This window comes from Myxine glutinosa, chromosome 2 (genome assembly GCF_964187855.1).
Source record: "Myxine glutinosa chromosome 2, kmMyxGlut1.1, whole genome shotgun sequence".
Lineage (NCBI taxonomy): Eukaryota > Metazoa > Chordata > Myxini > Myxiniformes > Myxinidae > Myxine > Myxine glutinosa.
The window spans coordinates 28,420,003-28,443,287 of record NC_136262.1 but is presented as its reverse complement, the minus strand read 5'-3'; the positions used below and the strand labels follow the sequence as shown (position 1 = coordinate 28,443,287).

The window sequence follows — 23,285 nt, the reverse complement described above, 5'->3', positions numbered from 1 at the left end:
CGTCCATTCATTCATTCATTCATTCATTCATTCATTCAAAATGGAATGGCAAGGTTTGGTGAACATTTTCAGTATGACCTTGATGATCATTTGTACAACACACATCACCTTTAGGTGTCACATGCAAGAAAATAACCAATTATATGCAACTTTGATTGTATCGTGTTTCATCGATGCACGCCACCACCTTTAGGTCGGACCAGTATTTTCTAGAATGAGTGAAATTTTTGGTTTTAAGAGCAAAATGACCACATTAATACACCGCAACACATCAAAATAAAAATCACATCAACTCATTTCCAAGCTTGAAGTTGGCTTAATGGTTAAGGTGGCTGGCTTAAGATATTAGGGTTTGAGCCGCTGTCGTACCGTTGAAACACCACCAGGTGGGTTGACTCAGCCTGTCATCCTTCTGAGGTCGGCTAAATGAGTACCAGCTTACTGATAACAGGGGTCACTGCATCACCAGCACAGTTGCGCTCCCAGCAATGATGCAACCAGCAGGCCCAAGCTGTGTGCAAAATCTTACTACAATTCCACAAATGTCCGTTTGTCCGTCCGTTCCCAGGTACCGCAAAAACGGCTGAACCGATCGCAACGATATTTTGGGTGGGTGGTCCTGGGACCCCCTGGAGTAAAATAGGCTATATTGTTTTCCAAATTTTCCAATTTTCTACTTTTTCCAAACACGATGGAATAATATTTACCGATATGAACAGTGATGTGGCTTTTATTGAACTTCTACATTTAATACTGTTTAGATTTTGATGATTTTCGTGTGATATGATTTAACAGATGTTTATATAAATCGTTTAAAATAAAAAAAGCCTTCAATTTCTGATATTTTGCCTTTTCATTTGGGCCTCCCAATTGAAGCCCCGCCCATAGGGCAGGTACCGTTGCTAGTATGTACAATGCACTGGTGTCCGACCCTCTATAAACTCCATGAGAAAAGCTTAACATATGTAAACCTACATGGGTTGTTCTGAAAGTCCAATGCACGAGGTGCTCACAAGAGTCAAACGTACACCAAAGGATTTTCTTTTTCAATATATGAGTACATATATATATATATAATTAACTAACAAGCAAATATATCACAGATTTATTTATATACCCTCACTATGGTTTTTTTAGCATGTCTAACACGCTTGTATTCCACTTTTATGGATGTTTTGAAGGCCCCCACGTATTTCTCGTTGGCTATCCAGACCTTTAAGATTATACGAGAAAAAAAGCTGTGAAAGCTTTGCGAGAAAAACCACAAGATAACCAATGCCAAAGTGTTTATTCACTCCACACCCCTTTTCCCCAGCCTTTTCCTATTTGGGACCAGGAAGGTTTTTACTCATAGCTTGCTTGGCTGCAGGATATCAGTAAACAAGGACAGTGAATATGGAAGCACGTTTTGAAACACTGCTGCACGAGAATCAGAACACGAAAATGCAGATTGGGGCACATAAACAGCAGTGGTTTTCGCCAGACAGGAAGCCAAGCAGAGTACTTGGGGACAACCCGACAGCTGGAGGAAGTTAGCAGGGCTTGCAGATAGAGAGGGATTGGGGTTGGGGGAGGACTCACCTCCGAAGAGTCCAGTCGTCACCCTCGGTAGCCCCCGGTTACACCTTGACAGGTTGGATTGCTGGTGGATTGGGGTTTACACCATGTTACACATTCACCAAAATTACAAGACTTTTCCCAAACAAACACACATCGAGTCCCTCCAGGTTCCTCGATCCGACCAATGAGCTAATCGTGTGCAAACCCGTTTGTTGTCATTGGAAGCGCTGTAGGCGGAGACAACGGTGAAAGAAAGCCAATACGCGTCAATAAGGCGGGGAAAGCGACGGCAGACAGCCAATGGGAGCGACTGTTACCAGGTGGAACGAATGACAGCGGGGTGGAGAAAATGAACCCGTATGCTGCGGCTCCTGTCAATAAGGAAGCGGAGAAACTGCAGGTGTCACGACATGCTGAGGGGTCATTCTAGGAGCAGTACTGGAAATCCAACACTGGACTATGTTCGCGATTGCTCAAGAAATGGAGTCATTCCCATCCCACAGAGAAAAAAAACAAAACTGTCATCACTCCATAGTCCCACTCCTGTACAAGCACAAACCAGTCCTATGGCAATTGGCTTACATTGTAGCCAGAGGATGGAGCATGGACAGAAAAACACATGTTGGCAATCATAGCACAGGCTTTGATGGCCCTAATGTCCTCATCCTACACTGAAGTTCCTTGGAAGGGGACTCACACCTGCAGTTTAGGCATGAATTTGAAATCTGTTAATGGTGCCAGCAATATTTCACTTACTCCTTTGCTAAAGACACCGTGGTATATTTAACGTCCACTAGCTAATGTGGGCAGAAAGGACATCTGACTTAACATCCATCTGAGGGACGGCACACTTTATTAAGCAACACCTGCAAAACACCAATCTGTCAGTTTACAGTCACGTCTGAAATCGATCCCAATCTAGACAGATGAAAGGTAAGTGCATGACCTCTGCATCCTGCTGAGCAGAGACCACATGTAATAGGTAGTGAAGAAGAAGACCACTACTTTTGCATCTTGTGATGAATAGGGCAGTTCAATCTTTGTAGCTCTTTGTCCAATCAAAGCAGTTCAAACTGATCGATTGTGCCTGAAGGAGGGCACAACCCTGGACAGGTTGCCACTCCGACGCAGGATACTCGAATGGCTCATTCTTCCCAGTAAACTGGTACCCATTTTGCCGACCTCGGAAGGATGACAGACCGAGTCAACCCACCTGGTGTTAATCAATGGCATGCCAGGGGCTTGAACTCAAGACCCTAAGATTTTAAGCCAGCCATCTTAACCGTTAAGCCACCACCAGACTTAAGTAGTGAACTCGATGTAAATTCCAAAATTTGTGGCATTATAATGGGCAAAGGAACCTGACATTGTAGCATCAAACCACATTTTGTTTTTTTGCATCAGAAGGTGAAAAATAAAAGTGGACAGAGCAATTCATTATTATTCATAATATTATTTGACTTTTGCTCTTTTACTTTACAGAGATCGAGTTATGCAGGTTATGCAGGCCTGGGAGAAAACCAGAAGGATAACCCCCTATTTACTGACTCACAAACATCATTAACGAAGCAGAAGACCGAGGGAAAAAACAGAAGACAATTTCTATAAAAGCGGAGAGCAATTCTAGAGGTTAGACAAGTTTGTAGGCCCACAACATCAAACACACCCACAAAGTGTACAGACTTGTCCATTGGGTGCTGAAAGGCCAGCGTGTCTCATGATATTAAGAACATCATGGTACTTTGCCTACCTGCCACAAACCACTGGACCAAAGTCACAAACACTTGCTAGAAATGCCCGATGCCATCACAGTCAAAGCTCAGGCATGTGAGATCACACAGGCCTGTACAAAGCATAAAATGGCCATCCGTTTCATGAACAATAAGTTATCAGAAAGGTAAACGATCAGAACACCGCGCAGTGGTTAATGGAACATCAACCAGGACTGAACCTGGTGACCTTGCTGCCACATTTTCAACAATAGTCAAATTACCTCTAGAGTTACCCCCTCATTTTGGCCGCACGAGATACAACAGTTTGGTTTGTGAAGCATACTGGTAATTGAGTTAATGAGAAATTCCATCACGAAAAAAGTAGAAAAACATCGAGATTGTGGGAAGAAGCGTATGCATGGGTGACGTATCGACAACTACACCCAGCAACAGCTTCCCGTCTCAAACAAAGGCTGGGCAGTTGCTGTGTTGCTGAACATGGCAGTTTGACAAGCACCCTCACTGTACGGCCCAGCTCACCCACCATTCTTCCAATTTCCTACCAGGCCCTCGAAGCTTTGTGTGACTTTCTCAAAATACTCTCGCCACGGTCCTCCACCTTCGACCGCAACCGCGCAGGCACGTGGATGACCAGCTGACGGTTCCAGCTGATCTGGACACGCCTCTGAGCCACGTGATGGAGAGTCATTTGGAAAACTAGCGTAATCGGGCCTCAATTCGAGATCGGTCCCCGTGCCCCATTCCGCACATGTGCAAATCACCTGGGTTGTCAAGCAACCGGAATTGCTGCGGTGAAAGGCCACGAAGCAGTGCCACGTTTTCACAATGGACTGCAATTTACAAACCAATGGCTAGCAAAACAGAAGAAAAGGTTCCACCTCTCAGCCTCCATTACAAACTTTCATAATTGGGAAAGGATGTTAAGTTTGATTGACATGAAAGTTTGTGTGGAGTAACATAATAAATAACACTGAGATCTGGGCTGAACCAGACACAGTGCCAGCCCCCCTCCAAAGTGAGATTCTGAGCTCCCAGACAAGAGGGCAAAGGTCATTCTGCCATGCCTCACCGCAGCAACATTAAAGGCAAGGGCGTTTTTCCGATATTTTTTTTTTGGAAGATAAAGAAAGGACATTTTTAGACAAAATCTCCTCAGGCAAGCCACTTGCTACGCTTCCCACAAATCTGGACAACATATCAATCTCAACAACTCATGCAAGTCGGAACATTTAGGTTTTAATTCATCGACTTGATGATGACAAATACATTTTTGCACCAATCATGTACTTGTGGAGCAAACCTGTCCTACAAGACCAAACAGAATGGCATTTCGAAGACGGACTGCAGGTGACGTACAGTCACGTGAAAAAGTAAGTACACCCCATGTAAAGTTTTGACTTTTTCAACATATTTCAACATACAGCTATTTGATCTTCATTTCAACAATATTGATAGATAAAGGTGATATAATATAACAAATATCATGAAACATTTACATTTTGTAGTCCATTGTATAATTTAAATAAACCTAAATGTAAATTTCGCATGTGGAAAAAGTAAGTACACCCTTGGCTCTAATAGGTGGTATTGCCCCCTTTGGGAGAAAACCTCAAGTAGGCGTTTCTTAGAACTGTCTACCAGTCTGACATCGACTGGAATAAATTTCTGCACACTCCTCCATGCAGAATTCTTTCAGCTGTGCGATGTTTGAGGGGTTTCTTGCATGCACAGCTCGTTTCAAATCCCCCCACAACATCTCGATGGGATTTAGATCCGGGCTTTGACTTGGCCATTCCAGAACCCTCCATTTCTTTCATTTCAGCCATTCCTTGGTGGATTTACTGGTATGTTTAGGGTCATTGTCATGTTGCAAGGTCCACCTTCGGTTGAGCTTCAACTTTCCGACAGATGGCCTCACATTATCCTCTAGCACCCTCTGGTACAATGAAGAATTCATAGTGGATTCTATGATGGTGAGCTGCCCAGGCCCTGATGCAGCAAAGCTGCCCAAACCATAATATTTCCACCACCATGCTTTACAGTTGGTATCAGGTTCTTGTGATCAAATGCTGTCTTTGGTTTTCGCCAAACATGTCTTCTGGTATTGTGGCCAAATAGCTCTACCTTTGACTCATCTGTCCAGAGCACATTGTTCCAGAAGTGCTGGTCTTTGCCGAGGTGTTCATTGGCAAACTTTAGTCTTGCCCTGACGTTCTTTCTGGACAGCAAAGGTTTCCTCCTGGCACACCTCCCATGTAGATCAAATTTGTGCAGCCTCTTTCTCATGGTCGACTCGTGCACTTTGACATCAACAGTGGCAAGAGCTACCTGTCGGTCCCGTGATGACATTCTGGGGTTCTTAGACTTTTTTCAGCATCTTGCGGTCTGCTCTTGGGCTGAACTTGCTGGGGCGGCCTGGCCTGAACAAGTTGGCAGTTGTTTGGAATCTTCTCCACTTGTAGATGATCTTCCGAACAGTCGAATGATTGATTTCAAATTGTTTGGAGATCTTTTTAAATCCCCTACCAGACTCGTAGGCATCTATAACCTTCTTTCTGAAGGCCTCAGAGAGCTCTTTTGATCTCGGCATGGTGACGCCGCACACTTCAACAACAAAGAGCAAACCAAACTAAATGTCTGAGGTTTAAATAACACAGGTTCCTCCAAGATCCTCTCTAACGATGTTCTAATCATTTGCACCTGAGCTGGTGCACCTGATTCTAATTTTAGGTATTTGAAATAGTGATAAATGTAGGGGTGTACTTACTTTTTCCACATGCGAAATTTGCATTTATGTTTATTTAAATTATACAATGGACTACAACAACAACAACAACATGCATTTTAAGGCCATTTTCCCTGATAGAGAGGGGGTAGCCTTGCGGTCCCCATGACAATCTTCTCCATTTTGCTCTATTTTCTGCATCTCTCCTTGTTAACCCCCTTGCCTGCATTTCTTCTTCCACCATCTTTAGCCAAGTCTTTCTCGGTCTTCCCCGTCCTCTACTTCCTTCCACATTCATTTCCATCACTCTTCTCAACCAGTCACTTTCATCCTTCCTCAACACATGACCAAACCATCTCAACCTGTTCGTCTTCACAGCATCAATCACAGGCTCTATTCCCATCATCTTTCGCAATTCATCATTTGCCTTCCTCTCTCTCAACGATACTCCGCACATCCACCGAACCATTCACATTTCCACCCTTTCCAGCCTTCGTTGTTGCTCTACGTTCATTACCCATGTCTCGCTCCCATAAATCATATCACTTCTCACACATGCAGCATACACCTTTCCCTTCAGCTTCAACGACACTCCCCTCCTCATCAGCATGCCACTCAGTTCCCGAAACTTCTTCCATGCACATCTCACTCTTGCAACCGTTGCCGAGTCTGATCCACCTTCTCCATTCAGCACGTCTCCGAGGTAGCAAAATGTTTTCACACCTTCCAGCTTCACGCCGTCTCCAAGGTCCAACTCAACATTTCCTCCATCTGCAGCTCCCTCTGTGCACACCTTACATTTGAATGTAGCTGCCACACTGGTCAATGACCCTCTCAGACCACTACATTTTTGATGAACCCACTCAGCGCACATTGTACATTGAATGGAGTTCACTCCGACACCCTTCCTGCACACAGCACATGGCCACTTCCCAGTTCTTTCCACCTCACCCATCACCTTCGTCTTTCCTATATTCACCTTCAGACCTTTTGTCTCCATACATTCCTTCCACTTGTTCATCTTTTCCTTCAGTCCATCCATACTTTCTGCAATCAACACCAGATCATCTGCATACAACAACTCCCACGGTAAGCCCTCCTTTACGTTCTGAGCCAGCACCTCCATCACAGCTACAAATAGTAGTGGACTCAGTACCGACCCCTGATGCACTCCCACCTTCACCTCAAACTCACCACTGTTCCTGTCCTTCGTCCTTACAGCTGGGCACGCTCTTTTGTACATTGCCATCACTACTCTGATCAACCATTCCTCCACTTCTAACTTCCTCAATGCCCATGTCAATACTTCGCGTGGAACCCTAACGAATGCTTTCTCCAGATCAACAAACCCAAGAAACAACTTCTACCTCTTCTCCATGTACTTCTCCTGCAACTGCCTCACAATAAAGAGCGCGTCTGTCGTTCCTCTTCCTGGCATAAATCCAAGCTGCATTTCATCGATCTTCACCTTCTTCCTTATCCTCCTCTCCAACACCCTTTCCAATACCCTCATTGGAATGGGTGTTGGAGAGGAGGATAAGGAAGAAGGTGGACAATTATACAATGGACTGCAAAATGTAAATGTTTCATGATATTTGTTTTATCATATCACCTTTATCTATCAATATTGTTGAAATGAAGATCAAATAGCTGTATTTTGAAATACGTTGAAAAAGTCAAAACTTTACATGGGGTGTACTTACTTTTTCACGTGACAGTATGTGTCCACGTGAGCATGCGGCAAAACACTGACGCAAAGAACCATTCAAACAGACAACAAACACAATGTATCCACAGGAAGGGTAACACTGGAATAGTGTATATATGTATGTATATACTTTATATATATACTAGCAGAAGTACCCGGCATTGCCGGGCGGGGGAGGAGGGGGAGGGGGAAGAGGAGGGGAGGGGAACGGGGGGGAGGGGGAGGGGGGAGGGGGAAGTGGGGGAGGGGGAAGTGGGGGAGGGGGGAGGGGGAAGGGGGAGGGGGAAGGGGGGAGGGGGAGGGGGGAGGGGGAAGTGGGGGAGGGGGAAGTGGGGGGAGGGGGGAGGGGGAAGGGGGAGGGGGGAGGGGGAAGGGGAAGGGGGAGGGGGGAGGGGGAAGGGGGAAGGGGGAAGGGGGAGGGGGAGGGGGAGGGGGAAGGGGGGGAGGAGGGGGGAGGGGGAGGAGAGGGGGAGGGGAGGGGGAGGGGAGGGGGAAGAGGAGGGGAGGGGAACAGGGGGGAGGGGGAAGTGGGGAGGGGGGAGGGAGGGGGAGGGGGAGGGGGAAGGGGGAGGGGGGAGGGGGAAGGGGGAGGGGGGAGGGGGAAGGGGAAGGGGGGAGGGGGGAAGGGGGAAGGGGGAGGGGGGAGGGGGAAGGGGGAGGGGGGAGGGGGGAGGGGGAAGGGGGAGGGGGAGTGGGGGAGGGGGAAGTGGGGGAGGGGGAAGTGGGGGAGGGGGAAGTGGGGAGGGGAGGGGGAGGGGGAAGGGGGAGGGGGGAGGGGGAAGGGGGAGGGGGGAGGGGGAAGGGGGAGGGGGGAGGGGGAAGGGGGAGGGGGAAGGGGGAGGGGGGAGGGGGAAGGGGGAGGGGGGAGGGGGAAGTGGGGGAGGGGGAAGTGGGGGAGGGGGGAGGGGGAAGGGGGAGGGGGGAGGGGGAAGGGGGAGGGGGGAGGGGGAAGGGGGAAGGGGGAGGGGGGAGGGGGAAGGGGGAGGGGGGAGGGGGAAGGGGGAAGGGGGAAGGGGGAGGGGGAGGGGGAGGGGGAAGGGGGGGAGGAGGGGGAAGAGGAGGGGAGGGGAACAGGGGGGAGGGGGAGGGGGAGGGGAACAGGGGGGAGGGGAAGGGGGAAGGGGAAGGGGGGAGGGGAAGGGGAAGGGGGGAGGGGAAGGGGGGGGGAGGGGAAGGGGGGGGGAGGGGAAGGGGGGAGGGAAGGGTGTGGGGGTGCCTGGGGGAAGAAGGGCCCCTCCCCCTCCCCCTCCCCCCTTCACCCTTCCCCCCCCTTCCCCCCACCCCGTTCCCCTCCCCTCCTCCTCCTCCCCTTTACACCAGGGGGGTTGACTCAGCCTGTCATCCTACCGAGGTCGGCAAATTGAGTACCAGTTCACTGGTAATTCCCTGTGTGCCGCAAGAGGCGCCTAACAGGGTTGGCGGCACGAACCCGGAAGTCGGAACTCATTGTCATCAAATAAATGTAGCATGTATGTTTCACTCTCTGTCACATGCCGTTGGTCCCATGTCAATCGGATGAAGTTGAAAAATTAACATTACGAAGTTTCTCTGGGACGTACTGATTCCGAATAATGAAGTTGAAAAATTAACGTTCCGAAATACGCTAATTACGCTAACAGAAGCGCTGGCGCTGCGAAGCGCTAGAGGGAGAGCTGCGCTCCCTCCCTTCGATTCCCTCCCTCTTCTGCTAGCGCTTCTGCGCTAATACGCTAATTTTAAAACCCGAAGTTTTTTTAAATTTAAGGTGTGCTGTCGTTGCTCTGAGACGTACTGATTCCGATTTTGCCTTTGGTTTTTCTCTGCGATGAGTAGTTCTCGAGTTATAAGAGGACAAACAAACATACTTTACTGCTTTATATATATATATATATATATATACATATATATATATATATATATATATATATATATATATATATATATATATACATATACATATACATACACACACACACATACAGACAGACAGACCCTTGCCAGGATGTGTTTTCAGTGGTTTTTAAAGCTTTTGTGTTAAAAACAAAGACCGATGACATCATTTTTTTTTTTCTCCACCAATTTATCCCGAGATGATGCTCAAGAAATTTCATGTTCATCAGATTAAGTTTTATACTTGTCGAATTATGACGTCATAATGGAGGCACCTATGACATCATTAACATATTTTATTCCCCATGGAGGATTCTTTACAATGAGCCATATCTCAATTTTTTCGATGTGGCGCTTCGGAGATATAGAGGTGCAAAGTTTTTAGGTTTTTCCAAGATGGCGCCCATACCACGTGACCTATGACGTCATAAATGTCATTCAAAAATTCTCCAGGTGGAGGTGCACCTATGGTGTAAATTTGCTGTCAATCGGACCAACGGTTGCTGAGAAAATCATATTTATTCTGTGCGGACAAGCAGACAGACCAACAGACAAACAGAGAAACAGACAGACAGACGGACCCAAATGCAATACCCTCTCCTCCTGTAGAGAGCAAACCTCCGCCTGGTTGGCCATATCACTCAATGGTGAAGATTTACTCAAAAAATTAAATAACTCATATCCGAATCCATATTCAGATCTTCACCAAACTCGAGTCTATTTGTCCTTGTCAGACACCCAACCAGTCCACCAAGTTTCGTCCACAACTTTTTGAGATATCCTGCTATGTATCATTTTTGACCCTATCTCCCAATGGTGAAGAATCACTTAAAAAATAATAGTAGCCGGATCAGAATCCGGATCTTCACCAAAATCTAATCATTTCGTCGTTGTCACATACGCTACATCTCTGTCAAATTTAGTCCGAATCCGTCCACAACCTTTTGAGATATTTTGTTCACAAACGGACAAACGGACAGAGGGTGAAAACATAACCTCCATCCACCTTTGATGGCGGAGGTAAACATTGCGACAAAACACCCAAACTTGATTAATCAATTTCTCCCAGGCTGAATATGTGTGTATCGATTTATTTCTCCACAATGCAAAGCAAGTACTTTGTAAATGTCTATTATCGTCGTATTTTGAACAATGCTGCACTCCCAACTTTCCTGCAATACAACTTTGGATGACCTGACAACCACAGTGGAATAGGGTACGTCACTGCTGCAAACGATATGAGTTGGTATGCCATACCGCTGTGGGTTAGGATTGGGTTTGCTGTAATTGTATTTGTTAGGAGTGAGTTGGCCATAATACCGTATTTGTCAGGAGTATATCTGCCTTACTACCGTATCTGTCAGGAGTTAGGTGAGGGGATGTCAACAGGGCAGCCAAACGTGTATAGTTTGTGCAAGATAAGGATTGCGACCTAAAATGGCTCACAAAGATTCTAAAAGAAACCAAAAATACTTGTGCCTGAAATAAAGCGGTGTGCCTCTGTCCAAAGAATTAGAGTTAGAGAACTTTCTGAACTCTTCCAATAAACAGACAGCTTTCAGCTCCCTGTACTGCAACCTACCGAGGCAGTGTGGGTCGGTGCAAGGTCCGAATGTTCATACACGGGTGAGTTTTACCCAGACCTTTGACCATCGCTGTCAGCGAGTGCACTCTGAACCTTCCGGGATGATCTCATGTGATAATGGCAAACTTGATGATTTATTGAATGGAGTCTGCAATCGGGAGGATGGTGCTGTAATTCCAAACATCCAGGCCGACTTCTGAGAGGAAGACACCGTATCTAGTTTGATTGCTTCTAAACACTGATGGGAAGGACAACATACTGCCAAATTCTCCTGATAAGCCCATAACAAGAGTGAAATCTGGATCGGCAACTCTGCTTTCGTTTATTCATGACCATAAGGCATAAACCCCGTTCTACAAAGACCTGAATGCCAAATGGATGCCATCCTAGTTTGGAGGTGATGTGTCGGCATAATTTACATGTGTATGACGTCAGTGTTGTGTCACATGTAGAGTCAGTGTGCTCTTTTTGTAAAATGTATTGTTCCTGACCACAAACCTCTTAATAGGTGATCTCCAGGGCAGAGACAATGTGCTTGTCTGCCAAATAACACTTGCTACTTACCTTACAGATCGTGATGGGCCTCGATTGGTGCACTGCTGCCTCGTCAAGTTACGGGGTTTGATTTGTATGTGTGTATGTACAGTCACGTGAAAAAGTAAGTACACCCCATGTAAAGTTTTGACTTTTTCAACATTTTTCAACATACAGCTATTTGATCTTCATTTCAACAATATTGATAGATAAAGGTGATATAATATAACAAATATCATGAAACATTTACATTTTGTAGTCCATTATATAATTAAAATAAACATAAATGCAAATTTCGCATGTGTAAAAAGTAAGTACACCCCTACATTTATCACTACTTCAAATACCTAAAATTAGAATCAGGTGCACCAGCTCAGGTGGAAATGATTAGAACATCATTCGAGAGGATCTTGGAGGACCCTGTCTTATTTAAACCTCAGACATTTAGTTTGGTTTGCTCTTTGTTGTTGAAGTGTGCGGCGTCACCATGCCGAGATCAAAAGAGCTCTCTGAGGCCTTCAGAAAGAAGGTTATAGATGCCTACGAGTCTGGGAGGGGATTTAAAAAGATCTCCAAACAATTTGAAATCAATCATTCGACTGTCCGGAAGATCATCTACAAGTGGAGAAGATTCCAAACAACTGCAAACTTGTTCAGGCCAGGCCGCCCCAGCAAGTTCAGCCTGAGAGCAGACCGCAAGATGCTGAAAGAAGTCTCTAAGAACCCCAGAATGTCATCACGGGACCTGCGGGTAGCTCTTGCCACTGTTGATGTCAAAGTGCACGATTCTACCATGAGAAAGAGGCTGCACAAATTTGATCTACATGGGAGGTGTGCCAGGAGGAAACCTTTGCTGTCCAGAAAGAACATCAGGTGTGTGCCATATATAGACAGGTGTGTGCCTTTCCAAATCATGTCCAATCAATTGAATTTACCACAGGTGGACTCCAATCAAGGTGTAGAAACATCTCAAAGATGATAAAGAGAAATGGGAGGCACCTGAGGTAAATTTCAAGTGTTATCGCAAAGGGTCTGAATACTTATGTCAGTGATATTTCAGTTTTTTCTTTTTAATAAATTTGCAAAACTTTCTAAAATCCTGTTTTCTCTTTGTCATTATGGGGTATTGAGTGTAGATTGATGAGGGAAAAAATGAATTTAAACGATTTCAGCATAAGGCTGCAACATAACAAAATGTGAAAAAAGTGGAGGGGTCTGAATACTTTCTGAATGCACTGTATGTATGTGTGTATGTGTGAGTGTGTGTATGTGTGTATGTATGTGTATATATATATATATATATATATGCGTGTATATGTGCGTGCATATGGTGCGTGTATATGTGTGTGCGTATTATATACACTGCTTCCGCTCACTTGAGCAACTCACTTTCTGCCATACCAACGGAAAATGGTCGGAACTCAACAGCTTTCATCCACGGATATTTCTCATATATTCCTATTTTTTTTGAGTCCGATTTGCATTCAGGTACAAAACATTTGTGGTTAACCATTTTGAAAATTGCCACTCTATCATCTAAATGTTGAAAATTATGTCAATAAGACAATTTGAATTAGATTTCACGGTAGTAACGGCAGGTTAAAAGAGCCCAGCGAGCAGAATAGAGTCCCTGAAAATGCACACACAGCCCAAACGTAAAAGGCCTCATTGGTGTTCATAAGTCATTTCGAAAGTCACGTATTATGCAATACTACAGCCGATATCTACCCAAGTTTGGAACAAAGCGTGATGGTGAGAGGAACTGAGCTATGCTTGCTACCAAAAACGGATCAACACCCTAAATAGAAATCAAATAAACGGTTGTGAATAGATCCTGCACATGCATCGTTGCTGTCTCAACAGTTTTGGTAGCATAATGTATCGAACCACCATGATACATTACAAAACACAAGTTAGATTCAATACTTCGTGCCTACCTGAAATATGTTTCGTACAGCTACAAAACAGCTACGTACGTTTCGTACAGTACAGCTACATGGGCATTGAGGAAGTTAGGAGTGGAGGAATGGTTGATCAGAGTAGTGATGGCAATGTACAAAAGAGCACGCACAGCTGTAAGGACGAAGGACGGGAACAGTGGTGAGTTTGAGGTGAAGGTGGGAGTGCATCAGGGGTCGGTACTAAGTCCACTACTATTTGTAGCTGTGATGGAGGTGCTGGCTCAGACCGTAAAGGAGGGTTTACCGTGGGAGTTGTTGTATGCAGATGATCTGGTGTTGATTGCGGAAAGTATGGATGGACTGAAGGAAAAGATGAACAAGTGGAAGGAATGTATGGAGACAAAAGGTCTGAAGGTGAATATCGGAAAGAGGTGATGGCAAGTGGTAAAGCATGTGGTGAGGTGGAAAGAACTGGGAAGTGGCCATGTGCTGTGTGTAGGAAGGGTGTCGGAGTGAACTCCATTCAATGTACAATGTGTGCTGAGTGGGTTCATCAAAAATGTAGTGGTCTGAGAGGGTCATTAACCAGTGTGGCAGCTACATTCAAATGTAAGGTGTGCACAGAGGGAGCTGCAGATGGAGGAAATGTTGAGTTGGATCTTGGAGACGGCGTGAAGCTGGAAGGTGTGAAAACATTTTGCTACCTCGGAGACATGCTGAATGGAGAAGGTGGATCAGACTCGGCAACGGTTGCTCGAGTGAGATGTGCATGGAAGAAGTTTCGGGAACTGAGTGGCGTGCTGATGAGGAGGAGTGTCGCTGAAGCTGAAGGGAAAGGTGTATGCTGCATGTGTGAGAAGTGTTATGATTTATGGGAGCGAGACATGGGTAATGAACGTAGAGCAGCAACGAAGGCTGGAAAGGGTGGAAATGCGAATGGTTCGATGGATGTGCGGAGTATCGTTGAGAGAGAGGAAGACAAATGATGAATTGCGAAAGATGATGGGAATATTGCCTGTGATTGATGCTGTGAAGAGGAACAGGTTGAGATGGTTTGGTCATGTATTGAGGAAGGATGAAAGTGACTGGTTGAGAAGAGTGATGGAAGTTAATGTAGAAGGAAGTAGAGGACGGGGAAGACCGAGAAAGACTTGGCTAAAGATGGTGGAAGAAGAAATGCGGGCAAGGGGGTTAACAAGGAGAGATGCAGAAAATAGGGCAAAATGGAGAAGATTGTCATGGGGACCGCAAGGCTAACCCCCGCTCTAGCAGGGAACATGGCCTTAAAATGCATGTTGTTGTTGTTGTTGTTGTACAGCTACAAAGCAAGTTAAGAGTCTTCATATACAGTGCCCTTAATTTCACACCGATCAATAACGGTAAGTGAAACTCCTTTGCATTATTACAGAACTTGTAGGTGCTATGTGCTCACGCAGAGCTGCCTAGGCCTCACACAGATCTGCCTTGGCTTGCCATATCTGGTCTCGCTGAGAAACCTGGCACACTGAGCCGTGCGTGATGCCGGCATCTCCACTGGAAGCCAAAGCTTGCCTTGAGGCTCCAGACATCAGTCAACAGAGTGACGTGTGAAGCAGACAGCAGATAATTGCTCCAGTGGTTCCATGGCCGAAGCAACGGACCATTCTGATGGATGCTCTCACATTAATGGAGATTTAAAAACTGAGAAACGGACCTTATAGAAATATTCAATTAATTCCCGCTTTTAGGGATCCAAGGAGATGAAATAAAAAACCCAGGATGGTGATTACGGTCAAAATACGAACTGGTGGCACAAGCATAGTTATTACAGCTCCTGCATCTTCATTCTACACAATGACGACGTTGGCTCTCCATTATAGAACTTCTACGATCGTTTAGAACAACTCAGACAAAATTAATCTTCTGGGGGGCGTTTTCTCCTGACCTTGTGGCATTTGCCGGACGCAGCTGACCTTACGCCTGTTGCAGCCATAAGGAGGTCCGACAGCAATCAACGGCTCGCAAGTCACGGCAGAAAGTTATTTTCCGACACCCACAAAGATAAGCAGTTAGATCAATGGATCGAAATGCTTTTACGCAGCACCCGTTACTCTGGACGTCCACGTCTCATTTGGAGATATAATACAAGTGGAGGAAGTGCTGCTTGAAAAAGCAGAAATTTACATTCCGCCGCGCAAGCTGGAACAGTTGGTCATTATTCAGCCAAAGTCAATCTGGTTTGCTGCCTAGAAGTATCCATCCGCTGCCAGTATGGTTTTGGTGATAAAGCGTTTTGTTACTTCTTCCCAAACTGTACTGGCCAGCACAGCCTATATATGCATAACTGACTAGGAAGTCGAAGTACTGACTACCCAATTGAAAGAATACGAGCAGAAAGGTCGTTTCCGCTCAATTTGCCCAACGATTCGCCTCTTCCACAACTGGGCAACCCCACCCTCATGATGCAAGATTACAGCAGATTCAGAAACTCCATATCCACCGGTTTTCTACTTACGGGTGAAGCATTCCGAGGGCTGCACCAGCCTACCGTAATGACTGCTTCGGGTGGACCCACAAATTTCCTGGCAGGACCTACGCGGTAAAACTCACCACACCTAAAATGAATACGATCGCAAACAAGTTGTGCACGCAACTCGAGATCGAATGTTTATGAAACAGAAATAATTGTACTCCAAAATAACTTGCAGGGCAGCATTCTTCCTACCCTGAAACTTCACGAGCACGAGGGAATCGTATGCCATCATTGTTGACACTGGTTCTGCAGTTGGAAGTCCGCTAGAGGTAAGTGACATTCCTACATCTTCCATGACATAATTTACAACAGTTACTGGGGGGAAAAAAAGCATTACCTTAGTTCCCCCATCATTGGGACGCTGACAACTCTCAACCAAACATCTACGGGACCAGCAAATGTCACGGTTAGCAAATAGCATTGCATAATGATGAACTGCACCAAGAACAAAGTTTATGGGATATTAAAACCAGGCAGCCACAATCGATGGCAAACTATGGGCACTTAACACCAACCGTTTGGAAAGCCAGCTCCAAAGGAAACCATCTCGTGGTAGATTGCGATCGATTGTTGAGTATGCACTTTGATCGGTCACCAAATGTTTCACAATGCTAGGCATTGTCTCACGTCTCCTCCGATAGCCTTCGTGAGGCCCATCCCGCAGAGCTGTTGCTAGGGGGAGAATTACAGATTTTTTTGGTTTTAATTCATCTCTTGCAGCTCGGAATGCCAATACATCGAATAGTCACCGTGAGCAATCGGAGCAAGCCTATTCGTGTCGATAAACCAGGCTGAAGTCGAGGAAATAGTGCCGTAGCCTGTGACTTAGTGTCCGTGCGTCTTAGAATCCTCCACTATTGTTAGGCACTGTGAAAGGCACTGTGGAGACGGTACATGACGTGTCATAGTTGATTCTGAAATTAAATGACCTTTACGTCTCAAAAAAAAAAAACAATTCCAAGGAAGCACAACAAGCAAGCCCAAATGTTATCGTGGTTACAGGGTGCTTGCGTTTTTAAAGCCACGACCATGAACGTCGCTGGAATAAATAATTCCTGTCATTTGGCAAATGACCTCAACAAGCTTGGTTTCAACACTCTAATGACAAAACAGAGAAAACCAAAGCCAATGAGGGAATCACATACTGTATGTAATGCAGGGAGATGGACGAGGATGGCAAGGGAGGCAAATGAAAAAGGAAGTGCTGGAACACCTTCAAAAGAGCATTTTGCCCTTGCTCACAATAAATCTAACATTTCTCCAAAAGCATCGAATCAGGAAAAGATCTCAGCTGTGAAGCATAAGGCCTTACAGCCGAGGCCTTGTGAAGCTGTCTCGCCTATCATTTAAGCAAAACAATGATTTAATCTTCATAATAACATGTTCATGGAAAAGTGTTCGTTGCTGATCAAATACATGTACATTGCGACGTTTAGTAATGCTTGATGATATTTAAAATCTTTCCAGTTTATTTTTCAGAAAAGATGCCGCTTTGGATGTACATACAAGCAAGTAGTAAATGAAGACTTAAATGTAAACAGAGGGAGAGGGAGAGAGAGGACGAGAGAGGGAGGGACAGAGAGGGAGAGAGAGAGAACACAGACAGAAAGACAGATGTGCGCGCGCACACACACACACACACACACACACACACACACACACACACACACACACACACACACACACACACACAGTCAGAGAGACCCACACACAGAGAGAGACACACACACACACACAGACAGAGGCTCACACACAGACAGAGACTCACACACAGACAGAGACTCACACACAGACAGCGACTCACACACAGACAGCGACTCACACACAGACAGCGACTCACACACAGACAGCGACTCACACACAGACAGCGACTCACACACAGGCAGAGACTCACACAGGCAGAGACTCACACACAGGCAGAGACTCACACACAGGCAGACACTCACACACAGGCAGAGACTCACACACAGGCAGACACTCACACACAGGCAGAGACTCACACACAGGCAGAGACACACACAGGCAGAGACACACACAGGCAGAGACACACACACAGGCAGAGAGACTCACACACACAGGCAGAGAGACTCACACACACAGGCAGAGAGAGAGAGACACACACACACAGACACACACACAGGCAGAGACACACACACACAGGCAGAGGCAGAGACACACACACAGGCAGACACACACACACACAGGCAGACACACACACACAGGCAGAGACACACACACACAGGCAGAGACACACACACACACAGGCAGAGACACACACACACACACACAGGCAGAGACACACACACAGGCAGAGACGCACACACAGGCAGAGACGCACACACAGGCAGAGACGCACACACAGGCAGAGACGCACACACAGGCAGAGACGCACACACAGGCAGAGACACGCACAGGCAGAGACACGCACACAGGCAGAGACACGCACACAGGCAGAGACACGCACACAGGCAGAGACACGCACACAGGCAGAGACATGCACAGGCAGAGACACGCACAGGCAGAGACACGCACAGGCAGAGACACGTGCACAGGCAGAGACACGCGCACAGGCAGAGACACACGCACAGGCAGAGACACACGCACACAGGCAGAGACACACGCACACAGGCAGAGACACACACGCAGGCAGAGACACACACGCAGGCAGAGACACACACGCAGGCAGAGACACACACGCAGGCAGAGACACACACGCAGGCAGACACACACACAGGCAGACACACACACAGGCAGACACACACACACAGGCAGAGACACACACACACACAGGCAGAGACACACACACACACAGGCAGAGACACACACACACACAGGCAGAGACACACACACACACACAGGCAGAGACACACACACACACAGGCAGAGACACACACACAGGCAGAGACACACACACAGGCAGAGACGCACACACAGGCAGAGACGCACACACAGGCAGAGACGCACACACAGGCAGAGACGCACACACAGGCAGAGACGCACACACAGGCAGAGACGCACACACAGGCAGAGACGCACACACATGCAGAGACACACACAGGCAGAGACACGCACACAGGCAGAGACACGCACACAGGCAGAGACACACACAGGCAGAGACACACACAGGCAGAGACACACACACAGGCAGAGACACACGCACACAGGCAGAGACACACACGCAGGCAGAGACACACACGCAGGCAGAGACACACACGCAGGCAGAGACACACACGCAGGCAGAGACACACACGCAGGCAGAGACACACACGCAGGCAGACACACACGCAGGCAGACACACACACAGGCAGACACACACACAGGCAGACACACACACAGGCAGACACACACACAGGCAGACACACACACACAGGCAGACACACACACAGGCAGACACACACAGGCAGACACACACACAGGCAGACACCCACACAGGCAGACACCCACACAGGCAGACACCCACACAGGCAGACACCCACACAGGCAGACACCCACACAGGCAGACACCCACACAGGCAGACACACACACACAGGCAGACACACACACACACAGGCAGAGACACACACAGGCAGAGACACACACAGGCAGAGACACACACAGGCAGAGACACACACAGGCAGAGACACACACACACAGGCAGAGACACACACACACAGGCAGAGACACACACACACAGGCAGAGACACATAGGCAGAGACACACAGGCAGAGACACACACAGGCAGAGACACACACAGGCAGAGACACACACAGGCAGAGACACACACAGGCAGAGACACACACACAGGCAGAGACACACACAGGCAGAGACACACACAGGCAGAGACACACACAGGCAGAGACACACACAGGCAGAGACACACACAGGCAGAGACACACACAGGCAGAGACACACACAGGCAGAGACACACACAGGCAGAGACACACACAGGCAGAGACACACACAGGCAGAGACACACACAGGCAGAGACACACACAGGCAGAGACACACACAGGCAGAGATGCACACACAGGCAGAGACGCACACAGGCAGAGACATACACAGGCAGAGACACAAATAGGCAGAGACACACACAGGCAGAGACACACACAGGCAGAGACACACACAGGCAGAGACACACACAGGCAGACACACACACAGGCAGAGACACACACACACACACCGGCAGACACACACACACACAGACAATGTGAATTTTTGATCGTCATGACGTTCAAAGAACAAAACAACCCAGAAAGCTAAAGGCAAAAACAGCAGCATAAAAGGAAACATGTCCACAATAAAACATTCCTACCAGTGCTACCACAACACAGCATGCATTACTAAACACGTTTCCAACAACAACAGATTGCGCACAAGCATCATTTACCTCCAGAGCATCACACCAGCCATGAGCCATGACAACAACTAGTGTTAGAGCTGGGACACCGAGCAACAACCAATTCAACAACTAGAACAATTAGAGAACAGGAATAAGAAAATCAAATTAGGAACGATTACAAAATTATCAACACATCATCAACTGAGTCACAATCACAATATACTGAGTCACAGTCACAATCTACTGAGTCACAGTCACAATCTACTGAGTCACAGTCACAATCTACTGAGTCACAGTCACAATCTACTGAGTCACAGTCACAATCTACTGAGTCACAGTCACAACCACAGAGTCACAGTCACAACCACAGAGTCACAGTCACAACCACAGAGTCACAGTCACAATCACAGAGTCACAGTCACAACCACAGAGTCACAGTCACAACCACAGAGTCACAGTCACAATCACAGAGTCACAGAGTCAGTCACAGAGTCACAGTCACAATCACAGAGTCAGTCACAATCACAGTCAGTCACAATCACAGAGTCAGTCACAATCACAGAGTCACAGTCACAATCACAATCACAGTCACAGAGTTGCAGTCCCAAGATAATGAGTCACAGTCACAATCACAATCTACTGAGTCACAATCACAATCTACTGAGTCACAATCACAAATCGACAGTCAGCCACAAATCGACTGAGTCACAGTCCTGACAACATTACTCACCGATGGTATCTGTCCCGTCTGGCCTCATCGCCGCTGGTCGCACCACTTCTCTCCTTGGAGATCTTCTCTTTTCTCCTCTCCCTCTCCTCAGGCTTCACTCTCTTCTCTCTCCAGCTGTTTCCTCAACATTTAATCTCCCTCTCCAGATTCTTCAGCAATCACGATTCTCAGCCTCCCCGGCTTCTCTCTCCCACTCCCCAGACTCTTCGAAATGGTCTCTTTCTGAAGCCTCCGGCTCTTTAACCCCGCAGGCTCAGCTCAGGCTCCCCAAAGGAGAGCGGCCGTTTCCATTCCGGAGGACTCAACTCTCCCTCATCCCGCCTTCGGCCCATGACTACTGGCCCTGAAGCTCTCCGCTTCCCAATGACCGAGCTTGGATTCCTCTTCATACCGCTACTCTCAACTCCCCATCCCTTCCTTTTGACACTCTTAATCCTCGATAACTGGGAATTTCCTCTTTTGCGAGATCCTAGGAATCCGTCACACTCTGCTTTCCCGATTCTAAATACGAGGTTCCTGACTCTGCTGTTCCGTCGCAATTCTCCAGCTGTTTCTCCACGTCATTCCGCGGGTGGAGGACGTACCACTTGCCACGCCCTTTCGTTACATATTCCACCATTGGGAGAGGCGGAGAGTATTAGTGGGCGGAGCCATCGTAAATGCGAACCAATGGTCGCGCGCGTAGATTACGCTTTGGATTCCCATCCGACGGGCGAAGCGCGTACACGCAGTTCCGCACTCTTTGCATTGTTTGCAAACACGGCTCGTGCCCCTCCTGGTACAAGTTGCGCCAAACATGAGCAAACTTCACAATAATCAGGAAAAACACGTTCAACTCACTGCCGATGCCATTGATCGCGCCGTGACGTCCAATCGCCAGGTCTTCAAAAGTTTGCACAACCATCGACACCATCTAGCCTTTTAAAAACGAGTCAAAAATCCGCGTATAAACCGGTCCGGCGTTCTGTTCAACAAGTGCGCGCAGTGACGTAACAGCGCTAGACGACTTGGTGTTCCTATCTCTCACCAGCAGACCTTCTGGTCGTAGCCTGACGCCGTCCGTGACCTGGATTACGAAAGTTTCTTTGCAATTGTTGCGTCATGCCAGTATAAAGCTTGTGGAGTGCTGGAGTCATAAACCTATTTCGGGTGCTGGATGACGATTGCAGACCAGAGTTGTTCAGTTACCAAACAGCTTGCTACTACTTGCCAAGCCATCCGTTCCGAATAAACGGTTTGGAACCTGTCGAGCGCTCGACACACCCCCGAAGACCTCGTGATATTTTCCAAGTGCCTTGGAGCAAACGCATTTAAACGGGCTGAAACCATCTGGAATTTCAAAAAAAGTTTTACACTTATCAGCGCACCGAAGATGAAGCACAACTTCCCTTTAATCAGTCATATCTTGCCCCATTGCTATGGAAACAGTGAGTCCAAACCTTACTCACAATATTACCCTTTGACCAAGCAATTCGGACATCCTCTCCAACCACCTCCATGACAATCCACAAGAGCTCGGTTATCAAGCAGCTTGCTAGTGCTCGCCAAGCCAGCCGTTCCTAATCAAAGCTTCCAAATCGAGTGCTTAAGCCACGATGCGAGCTCTCCACAAGAAACTTGGTAACTGAACAGATCCCAGATTTCCTGACATTACAAACTAACAAATGAACACTTCGACTCAAAGAGCTGTATGACCACTTTGAAGGCTTCAGATATCTCGAGGCCGAAAATTGGGACAAAACTATTTCCTTTCAAACCACAAACAAAAGGCTCAGCCACAGCGAAAAACATCAATCGACATTTTTCAAAAACAGGTCCAATCACGTTATCGGTCGCCATGGAGGATCTAGCAGATACATGTGGATGAGTGGTTTGTTTACCTGAGAAGGGAGTAATCCGAGATTACAAATGTTCACTTTCACAACCAAGACCCATAAAAGATGGAAAGTACAAGGAGAGAATCGGTCAAAAGGCCATTACTCAACAAAACAGTTGCTAATTAATGTAAACATTCCATGGAACGAACTCACAAAAGACAAATTTACACGCAATCTTGGATTTATATCGCATATGACTAACTGCAACACCCTCCGGGATTGTATTATTTAA

The 23,285-nt window shown here is 47.0% G+C and overlaps 1 protein-coding gene across 5 annotated transcripts in view; it reads right to left on the bottom strand.

The window, feature by feature from the left end:
* The window catches only part of ATOSA (atos homolog A), a 74,362-nt gene extending 52,629 nt beyond the window's left edge, over positions 1–21,733 (bottom strand). For 2 of the 5 annotated variants that reach the window (XM_068108577.2, XM_078773043.1), the window contains exon 1: positions 21,177–21,733. In XM_068108577.2, coding sequence (XP_067964678.2) covers positions 21,177–21,204 — 28 coding nt within the window. In that variant the 5' untranslated portion in view covers positions 21,205–21,733. Of the gene's footprint in view, positions 1–1,581; positions 1,778–21,176 lie in introns of those variants that run through there. The other 3 variants (XM_068108580.2, XM_078773044.1, XM_068108579.2) reach the window with 2 other exon arrangements.
* Between the last annotated feature and the right edge of the window lie 1,552 nt (positions 21,734–23,285).